At 34.5% G+C, this 10,935-nt stretch overlaps 1 protein-coding gene across 1 annotated transcript; it reads right to left on the bottom strand.

Annotated features, from left to right (window-relative positions):
* Positions 1-521: 521 nt before the first annotated feature.
* Positions 522-9,782, bottom strand: LOC104911414 (syndetin-like). Its single transcript, XM_010712563.2, has 6 exons — positions 9,621-9,782; positions 8,502-8,637; positions 4,495-4,592; positions 3,327-3,421; positions 2,570-2,668; positions 522-693 (listed from the first exon to the last, which is right to left on the bottom strand). The coding sequence occupies exons 1-6, from the start codon at positions 9,753-9,755 to the stop codon at positions 537-539; spliced, it is 720 nt and encodes a 239-aa protein (XP_010710865.1). The 5' UTR covers positions 9,756-9,782; the 3' UTR covers positions 522-536.
* Positions 9,783-10,935: the final 1,153 nt, after the last annotated feature.

Genomic DNA, 10,935 nt, shown 5'->3' with positions numbered 1-10,935 from the left:
AATTTTTTATATAAAATTTCTAATGATTACCTTTTCCTTTGCATCACTCAGCTATATCCCTTTTGCACTTTAGTAATAGTTTCAATCATAGACATCCACATTTGTTTGGCAAAACAGGCGAGATTCATCCAACATATGCTAAACTACACAAAACCCCTTTAGTACAGCAGGTGAGGACACCCATTACATGTTTTTGCTGGTACTTCCCCATAGAAAAATTGTTTTTCTTCAAATCAGGCAGTATGACCTACTTTTCCCAAAACAGGTCCAAACTAGTGAGCACTAAGGAGGATAACTATTTTTAGGCAAGCGTCATCTTCTCAGAATAATGATTTTGAAATGGAAAATTGACAAATAAATGACACATTAAAACACAAGAAATAACAAGGACTAATATTGTGCTTACAATTCCAGCATGTTATGTAATGCTCTACCTGCCTAAAACAGAAATGTCACTGTCTTAATAGCCGTGGATTCTATAATTTCCAAAATCCTGAAATGCAATTTATGTTTTTTAAAAAAGTCACTTAGCATTTTCATGGCAGTTCACTCTTAGATATTGCAGTATCAACACTTTTGTATGTGTTACTCAAAGAACGTACGTGAAGCTGTAAAATGCTGAAGTTTGATTTAACGGGGCAAAGTTCCCAGGTCTCATTCTCCAAAAACATTCTTAATTCTTCAAGACGGGTTCTGAAATATAACAGATGAGTATTTTTAATTGGCAGTAGGAGCAAATCAGAAAACAGACAATTTATGCAGTAAAAGATGCCTTCAAAAACTATATAAGAAGTCACACTTGAAAACACATACTTGACAGTACTTACTCATTCGTTCAAGTGACAAATCACATAAAAACTTACTGCTAACACAATGTTTGCCTTATGGCACCTCTAAAGAGATAATCAAAGAATGCCAAACTCCAAAGTTCGGAAGCAATTTTTCATTGTCATTACTCAGTATGACCATTATAAAACATAGAGGAACTGACTGTCCAGTCACTTAGTACCTTTCTTCTCTATGTAGAGTATAGAAAGCAGCACTATGCATACTAACACTCCACCAGTACAACAGCTTGTGAGCCATCATAAAACAGGTAATTTCTTTCAATGAGCAAACAGAAGCCAACATGTAACAAATGGAAGTGGAAAGAGCTAGACGATCTACAGACATCAAAGAAAAAATTAAATGGCTATTAACTATTTAAACTATAGTTTGCTTCACATCTTAATCTCAGTACTAACACAGAAAAAGTATTAAGAAAATACAATCAGGCCATTATGTCTCTGCATTGTTTCTATTACACTTCTGAACATTTGAAGAGCCTCCATTCAACAATGAGCAGAAATTCTTTTAACAAAGAAAACCTTTCTGCCATATAAGCAGGAAGATACCAGCGAGTGTTTATCGAGCTCATACTGCTATCTTTCCTCTTCCTAATATAAAGAATAGTGTTTTGCTTAATGAACAGCAGTTGGTAAATTATACACTAGGTTTCTAATTAGGCAGCAAAATATTCTAGGAATATAATTGTTTGAATAACAAACTGTAATCACTGCTACAATTAAAATTTTCTTGCTTGACAAGATGAGAAATCAGTTGAATTATGATTACATTTTCCCGTGTCTATTTAAATTTATCAGTTAAATGCAAACAGACTTCAACTCTGATTTTAGAGGCACTGAATGCTCATAGCTTGCAGACCTTCCCACAGCCAACAGAAGCAACAGATGGATATTCTCAGAATTAGTTTCAGACTAAAATTCTTTGAGAGGAAGACTAAGGAGAAAGATTCATAGAAAAGCAAACATTTAAAAGCTACATGGCATGATATTCCATATCATTTCAGAGACAGAATAGAGCCACTGGCAAAGCATTTCAACAGATGCTTTTTCACCAGCAAATAAGCCCAGAAAGTGGTACAAGTAGAAGGCATAATGCATTCTTTCTCTGAAAATCTTTGGTGGACCTTTTAACAAATGCATCAGAAAGAAAAGTCAATTGCATTCTAAAATCCCCTTTCTGATATTCATTGCCGAAAGCCCATTCTAGTTTTTTCCAAATAATCAACTTTTACTCAATAAAAGGCTTCATGCACTCTAGAATTATACTGTTTTTCTGCTCTTGATGATTTACATGACCAGTTCCTTTGAGCACTTTATATTGCCAGTTCTCTAAAACACCATAACACAAAATCAAAGAACTGATTACACCAGGACTCAGAGCATTTCAGTTCTATGTAGCTTTTATGCATTAATGAATTCTTAAAAGCACTATCTTTTTTTCTCCTCAATAAAGTATATAAAGGGACTGCAAGCCACATCAGCTTGATCTGAAAAGCTGAGACATTTAAAGCTTTTATATAAACCAGTCTGGCTTTTCCACCTTTTTCCCTTCTCCAGGGTTCAGAGCCCTATTCTCATCACAAAACATATTCCACTATCAATGAAACCTATCAATCTCAATGCAGGAACATTATTCAGTGGAATTCCTCTGGAATTCATTTAAAACTAAAACCAATGATAATAAATATCATTACATTCATTCACTGTGCATAGAGTAGTCTCACCTGTGGTATGTTTTGAAATAGTTAACGCTTTGTTTTCTGATGGATTCTTGCAAAACTTCAGATTTACTGCCACAAAATTCTTCTCCAACTTGCATCAGCCTGTAATTATAAAGCAAAGTTTAGAAATATTTATTGATTTATTAGTACTGGTGTTCCTATCCGAATTTCTAGCTTCACTCATTATCTCAAGAGAAGTTACACCGTAAACCCTTCACTCATTTCACAAAACTCCGTGTCTCATTTCCCTCCAAATCCTACCTTTATATCCCATACTCACTGACAACAAGCCACTATCAAAATAAAATGTCCACTATACAGCTCACAACCGAATCGAATCCATCGTTTTATTACCAAAACAGAAAGATACAGTAACGTACAGACTAAGTAAGGGTACTGCAATATTTTGCTGCTCTTGATCAAGAAGCCCTTTAAAAGGTTTTAGAAAAATAGGAACTGTCAGGTCTACGTTCCTGAAATTTTAAAACTGGCCAATAGTCAAGTATTATCACACTTAGAGGCTACTTGAGCAGCAAAGCAATTCATGCTACCTCTCCCAAATACAACCTTGGTGCAGGCAGCAAAACTGGCACTCAAATTCTTACATAAAGAATTTTAACTTTAAACTCTGCTTTAGTAGATAGGATCAAAGTTAGCATCAGAATGTAAATATCAGCCTTAGTTAACCATGTGCTGTCTTTGTATCAGAGTTGAAGTTTGTCTGCATGTAATAAGTGGCCTTATGACCACGTCAGTATACCTGCTGATAACATCAAGTACAAATATGAAGTCATCATATTTGAAGTTAGACAGATCTGTTCCCAAAAGGTACGTTTTCACTTTCAGTTGAACATCCTACAAAAACACAAATATTTCAGAACCATTTAATGAATCCTCAGTAAATTTATAAGCAAAATGAGGTTCTATTTACTAAATACACTAAAGACAATAAGACAAATGCTTGGATGCCATGTTAATGCACACTTCTTGGTTTGTTTCCACTGATAGCTTCTTTTTGAGGAATAGTGTACAACTCCATTTTCTGTAACACTAATTACTTCCTGTTGACTTTCTTAAATAATAATATAATCAGTTCAACAATACAATAATAATGCTGTACACTTTATAGCACTTGAGAAAGCCAAGCTTTCTATTGCTGTTCTGCAACATAAAAGGATTATTTCTTTTTAACCACATGTTCAGGGTCTTGTGATGTATTAAAATGATCCAGCTAACAATATTATGAAACCAGGCAGGTTTACAAGATTTCATGTTCTCCACAGTTCTGCTTGCACCAGAAAGGACATCAAAAACCATTCTTCAGTTCTGAGTTTCAGTTTTTCCATGTTCAATTTCACGTTTATCCCTTTTTGTTTGGTTGTTTTTTTTTCAATTCTTCCATTTCCGTATCTCTCACAACATATCCCAAACCATTAGTTCAGAAATGCCATAGTATGCATTGGAAAAGAGACCAATAAGGCTCCTTGTACATCTTGGAAACTGTAGTTCCCCACTGCTCCTATTTATTAAATGGCTTGCAGCACTCCCATCACCATCAGCTATGTCCAGTGCAAAACTTAGTTTGTGAAGAGTCACAAACTAATTTCAAGATTATCTAAGCAGGGAAATGTACAGTAGTATGACTGCTTTAACAGAACAAAAAAAGGAAATGAGAACAAAACAGATTGTGCTATGAAGCAGCAAGCAGGTGGTACTGGCTGATAGTCACGTTACTGTGCTTTGTAGCTTTACTGAGTTTGTAAGTAGTGTGACCAAGTAGTAACAGAATCATGGAAATTTTATTTCCATGTTTTTTATAATATTTAGCTCAAAGCAAATTATTTTAAAAAATCTCTTTAAAAAAGATCAGTATAAATATAACTAATTTTTACTGGGGCCAATAAACATTAAGACAATTAAAAACATACCTGCCATATTCGTGAAAGCCCATGTTCCAATTTCTTTTTTACATAGCTGCGGTCAAAACTGTTCTCCTCAGTTCCAACCACACTGCTGCCATCTGAAACTGAAGATAGAAGGTATTAAAGACATTTTCAAAAGCCTTGAAACGTACCCAGCCATAACAAAACTTCTGCCTTAGCCATTATTATATCACCCCAAGTATGCAAACTCCAGAAGAGCTCCACTGCTGAAAAGAAATAGAGCACATAAAAATACTGTATGTTAATACAGACAAGAAGAGCTTCTGATTACTTTCATGCAAGCAAGATACCCATTCAATAAAATCAAAATAAGAGAGTAACTGATCTTTCAAATACAAAGTGGACAAATTAACAGCTGCTTATCCTCTAGATTCTCTAAGCTATTCTAGCCTTGCAGATGAGAACCATAAAATTAAACATATCATGAACGTGATCTCTAAGTTTCTATCTCAGTAAATTCTGGCTGTAATTCTGGGGGAAATCCCGAAACTTTTTCCATGAACTACGTAAACAAGATAGCACGCTCTTTTTTTTTCCCCACTTTCACGCTAATCCATGCTTACGCATGAAATAATTTCATAAACATCTCATTAGATGTCTTTCATTCTTTAAAATTATTGTATTTAATTCTGAAACGTTCATTTCTATAGTTCTAGACTGCCTGTGTGATCCTCTTTGCTCCAATAGAAAAGATATATTTATACCCTCTCCTTTTTTAAATTTAAGTAATTGTAATTTCTTCATACAGTTGTGGTTATGCTTGCAGCCTGTGATGGTACAGTGTCACGGCCTGTTTCATACTTTGTGAGACTACACAACTTTTTTCTATGATAGAACCAAGAAACAAAGAAAACCTCATGTGCTGTTCCCGACAAGTGGAAAAATGATGCAAACCATTCAGTGATTTGATGTGAAAAATAAAATGTAATCCATGTAAAATACTTCACTGGAATATTACTAAGCATACAGTGTTCCTTCCTCTCCATCATTCAGGAGGTTGAAAACAGAAGAATTAAGACTACCTGCAATATTTCAGCATTGTCAAGCAGATCAGACCTGTCTTTCCATCTCTCCTACAACCTCCAGCTAGTTTTCAGTACCTGGGAAAACTATTCACTCCCTTGTTTCTGGCTCAACTGATCTGGTCTCTAGTACCTTGTTACTACAAGGGTGGTAAGGAACTGGAACATGTTGCCCAGAGTTGTGAGTGCTCCATCCCAGGAAGCATTCAAAGCCAGGCTGGGATGGGGCTAGATGCAACGAATCTAGTGGATGACAATTCGGCCCACATCAGGGGGATTTGAAGTAGGTGATCTTTAAGGTCCATTCCAATCCAAACCATTCTATATGACTCCATAAAAACCAAAATCCTCAGTTTCCAAGAACCTTTTATAAGTGCCCCAAACAAGCAAATAGAAAAAAGACATGGTGAAAGTATTTTCTATTCTACTTTGCTCTTCAGTCTCACATCAGTCTTCATAACAGAAATAAGCAGAACATTTACTAATACAAAGCAGATGCACTTCTTTCCTCAGGAACGCAGGAAGGCAAACATTTACAAGTTAAGAAAACAAAGCACATTTTAGCATCTATAATAGGCATTTCTTATCACAAATAAGTGACATGTTATCTATATGAAGTGCAGCCTCATTTCCCTAATCCATGAGGGACTTCTTTTGAGTGAGCTCCAAGATTAAAGTAGAAAGACCTCTGAAATTAATACCTTTAAGTCCAGCTTCTAAGTTCTACAGCTCGGTTTGTGCCTCAAGTCTATCAACAGCACCTTGATCCATTTAAAATATTATGGAAGACTGCTGACATTAGCACAACACAAGAAATACACTGGGACAGTTTTGAGTTAAAAGTTGATTTAAAAAAATGATAAAATGCCAAATACATATGCATCAGTTAGACTGCTTCTTCTACTGTTCCAATCTATATGGTTTAGTTGAGGAAAAATATTCAGCAAAATTTTAGTGAACTGCCTCCTTGGTTCCTTCTGACACATCATCACATCCTAAAGAAATTTAACTCTCTGGCTTGAGCACATATTACAGTTATTAAATCAATAAATAATCACTTCACCATGAGCAAAAGCTTTGGGGGGGGGGGAAGCATACATTTGGTAGATATTTATAATCCCTCTCAAATTAAATGATACTTATCAAATTTCCTTTTGTATGCTTTCTCATTGCTGAGGTTCTTGAAAAAGTGATTCAGTAGTTCAAATATATTCCACCTGTACAGTACGTTACAGCTAAGCCACAGAGTCTCCAGCAACTCAAAAATTGAGTGGCAGAAGATTTAGTGAATTAGTAGTAAACATACCAGAATCCACCACAGTGTCTTTTTAAAGCAATGTGTTTAGAATGAGTCCTAATTGAATACAGAACTTCATTATGCTTAGCGGTGCTTTCAAAACATTTTGTAGTACAAATAATTTTCTTTCTTTTGGAGTACCAAAAGCAAACACACTAAGAGGAACTATTTTTAAAGTTACACATGGAGCTGAGAAAGTAGTCTACTACAAGAACATTTCTTTGTAATAAGCTCTTCATAACATCTGCTTTATTTAGCACTTCAAAGGTGACAAAATCAAAACAAAAGGAGATGAGTCTTTCAAAACTTATTTTAAAGTAAAGATTATTGAGAAGGTGCAATGCATTCAAAAGTTCAGAATCTTCCCTCACAAGGTGCATCTCAAAATGAAACATTTCAATTCTGAAATTTAATTCTGAAATACATAGAAAAGTTTCATTTGAAAAAAGTTTTTAAAAATACACATCAGATTCCATACAAGAACGATACTGTCTTGTATTTACATTATATCACACTCCTTGCAATTTACATTACAAATATTTAGATTATGTTTTTTCTACATTTAAAATAAGAAGACAATATTAGTTAAATTTCATTCTTTTTAAGGCTTAAAATCTGTAATAAATCCAATTTTTGAAAGAAATACTGAATTACAAACGTACTCTAGGAAGCACAGTCTTCCAACACTTATTCTTCACATCCAGTTCTAATTTATTTTTTTCTTTTCACTCAGTCCAACGTAAACAATACAAGTTTTATGTAAATCAGGCAAGGCAGAGTAATTGCAGAAGCAATCTACACTCCTTGCCCTTTGACAGAAGTGTTTTCTACTATGTGCAGACCAGAAAGACAAGACTAATCCCACCTCATTCAGATAAATAACAGTTTTGCATAAATCTCAATACTGTAAATGTCACACTGCCAAAAAAAAGCAGTGTGTTGAACTCAAGTAGAGAAATAGAAAAAGTCTGTTCTTAGATATTTTATATTAATATATGTCCAGCAAAATGTACCCAGAAAGACTGAAAAGACAGATTAAGGTTTTGTGTTTCTGTCCTAAAAACACAAACTGGAACAACAATAAAACAAAAACAAAATAATACTGTATGATAAAATTATGGCCTTTTCCTGTGAGGGTATCAAGAGTGTCAGCTGTGCCTATACCTTATAATAAGTTTCAATAATAGAGATGACAAGCAACATTTAAAAAATTATTTTTCCTGAAAATTACAACGGCTGCTTTCAATAGATTCATTCAGTCCCCTTTCCTAGTACTTAATGCAATATCCCAGTCTACTAAGTTTAATATGCAGAGAACATTTCAACACTGATAAAAAAAAATCTAAAATTACATGCCCATCTCATATTAAAGGAAAAACTGCTCAGATTTTATATTCATCTACCATAGCTGATTTCTGAGCAAACAACAAATACTACTTAGAATAAAACTGTTATAACTGCATAATGGAACATACACATATTTATTTTAAAAGAGGTTATGCTGAAGACTACAAAAATTCAGTGAATATTTAAGTCCTTTCTGCTCACTATGAATTATAACATTGAGGGACAGTAAGCCAAGGTTACAAAGGTACCTGAATAACAATTAATTACTTGAGCACAAGAAAAGTTATTTCCAAGTATCAGAAGTTGTTTCCAGAATTATTTCTTACCAGAAGATGCAGTTGCTGCCTCATCTTGATCATGATTCTCATGCCACTGCATTGTTCGGTAATAGCTGAGCATGACTTCCCAAAGGGCTTTGCAGAGATCAGCAAGGCATGGAATGTAGCTGTCTGATGTAATATGCTATAAAAAATAATATTGTGAAACTGTTACCAGTCACATTCATCATTTGCAGAGGCAAAATAAACCATGCTGACACCTCCATATTCAAGCAGATACAGTCCTTGATGTATATCAAAGTATTGGAGAGTGACAAATGCCTGACGTTAGTTAGTGGATTAAACATTGACTAGAAGTGCAAAGTTTATTTCTTACTGCCTTTTTTTTTTTTAACTGACTGAGATAATCATCCTTCTCACATTCATAGAACAGCAAAGTAAATACAGAAGTGAAGATGTACAATCTAATGATGAGGATGTCTCATTATGAAAAATAGCTGCAGCCATCCCTGCAATATAGGGGCACTGCTTCAGTTCAACAATGTATTCAGACTTCAGCATTACGCAGTAGCCATTCTGGCTGATGGTCCATTGGATCCAGTACTGTATAACTCAAGCAGGTAAAAACAGATAACACAGGTGACAGCTGACCTACATCACTGAGCCACTCTGCTCCAAAGAGCCAATTGTGATTTAAGATATTCATTAGGTGAAAAGCATCAAATCCGTGAAAGCGTTAAGTATGTAGCAGAAATTTCTAAGATCAGATTTTCAGGTAAAGGAATTTATTTAAGAATGGCTCTACGTAAAGAAAAGAGTAAAATTGCTCATCTGAGTGGGAAATGCAAAAATCACAATCGTCTTGCTTGCTGTGAAGAAAACATAGGAGTTTTGAAGTGTTAGCCTCCTGTTTGTATCCTGTTGTTTACTTTTTTTGCATTTATTCAGGTGATGTGTACATTAATACCAAAGTACTAAGATTCAATTCCATCAAAATCAACATTAAGTTCAAAACAAACAATCTCTCAGTTAGGCTACGATTCGTATAAAGAAATTATTAAAACAACCCCACAGCTATTATAACTGAGTACTCACTTAGATATGGGAAACTTACAGCAGAGGAAAATTTTAGATTAAAAAGTACATATTTATGCAAGAATTACATACTGTACAGAGGTCTTTGTATTGTAACTTCTGAAACTTGGTGTCTGTGTTTCCTGCACAAAGCTCCACATATCCAAGCACTACTTGAAACACAGTGTTGTGAATAGCTTGAGTGAAGTGCATGTGCAATTGGTCCATTGCTGTCTGAAAGAAAAGGAAAAGCAAAAAAAAAAAAATCAAATAATCATTGACCAATTTGTTTAAAAACAATGGGCTGAGATTGTTTTTTTTTCCCCACTGGAAACACTTCCAGCTACAAGAATAATAATGCCTTTGCAATTAATAAAACTAAAATCACAACCAAAGTGCTGCGTTTATCTGCTTGGTACACTGAGTTCTTCCTTTTAGAATACAATGTAGAGAACAGCAACAGGCATAAAGCCTGTAAGTCATATCAAAACATTTCTCCTTACCAAATCCTTCCTTGTAATATAAGCAAAGAATAAAATTTGCTCTTAAAGAACTTACTTTTTCCAGAAAACAAAAAGTATCAGCCCATGTACTAAAACATGTACAACATGTTTTTCCATAACCATGCTTGGGTTTTAGGTCAAGCTGTTTCATAATTATCCCACTTGCCCTATGTTAAGAAGCTGTACACAATATTAGTCCATTTCAGACAATTTATTTTCTTCCTGTTTCAAGATACGCTAATAATAATTACATATGATATGAGAGAGCTGATGGAAAAAACTATTTTACATGCCAGAATGGAAGTTATCAGATCCTGTGGATCTGAGAATGTTCAGTTTTGGTACTTGCCATCTGACATTGTTAGCTATTGACCAGAATCAAGAAGTTCTGTAGTGACGCAGGAAATTAATAAGCAATTCTGCTTCTATCTGATCACAAACAATCACTCTTTTGCTCCTACGTCTTGCTCAGAAACTTCATTCCTCTCCAAAAGAAATCTGCCTTTCTCACCATACCATGCACTAGACTGAAGCAGTGAATGTCTGCTTTTAATGTTTCTCATTGTGTAAAGAAAGAAATTGAATACAAAGCACTAAAAAGGAAAAGTCTAATTAATCTTCTCTCCTTGACTTCAAGTTACAGTCTTTAGCCATTCCAAAAATTCTGCACATTGTTAAAGAAGGGGAAAATAAATTTATTTCTATTCTATTGCAAAACTATACTGTTATCACAGTTAGTGATAGTTTATATCTTATACTTTATCACAGTAGTTTATCACAGTAGGAACCCAACTTTGCTATAAGGTTTCTAATTAGAAAGGAAAATAAATGAATAAAAAATTTGAAGACAAAACCAAAAAAGGCATCTTAATGCCAGCCCTTGTCCTGAATATTGGGAATAAGCT

This window comes from Meleagris gallopavo, chromosome 6, assembly GCF_000146605.3.
Source record: "Meleagris gallopavo isolate NT-WF06-2002-E0010 breed Aviagen turkey brand Nicholas breeding stock chromosome 6, Turkey_5.1, whole genome shotgun sequence".
NCBI classification, from domain to species: domain Eukaryota; kingdom Metazoa; phylum Chordata; class Aves; order Galliformes; family Phasianidae; genus Meleagris; species Meleagris gallopavo.
Note: the sequence above shows the minus strand (reverse complement) of the source record. Positions and strands in the feature narration are given on the sequence as shown.

Coding starts and splice junctions, on each gene's coding strand:
- LOC104911414 (XM_010712563.2), bottom strand. CDS start 9,755: ATGGACCAATTGCACATGCACTTCACTCAAGCTATTCACAACACTGTG. Junction 8,638..9,620: donor AATACAAAGACCTCTGTACA/GTATGTAATTCT, acceptor TATTTTTTATAG/CATATTACATCAGACAGCTA. Junction 4,593..8,501: donor GGCAGCAACTGCATCTTCTG/GTAAGAAATAAT, acceptor TTCTATCTTCAG/TTTCAGATGGCAGCAGTGTG.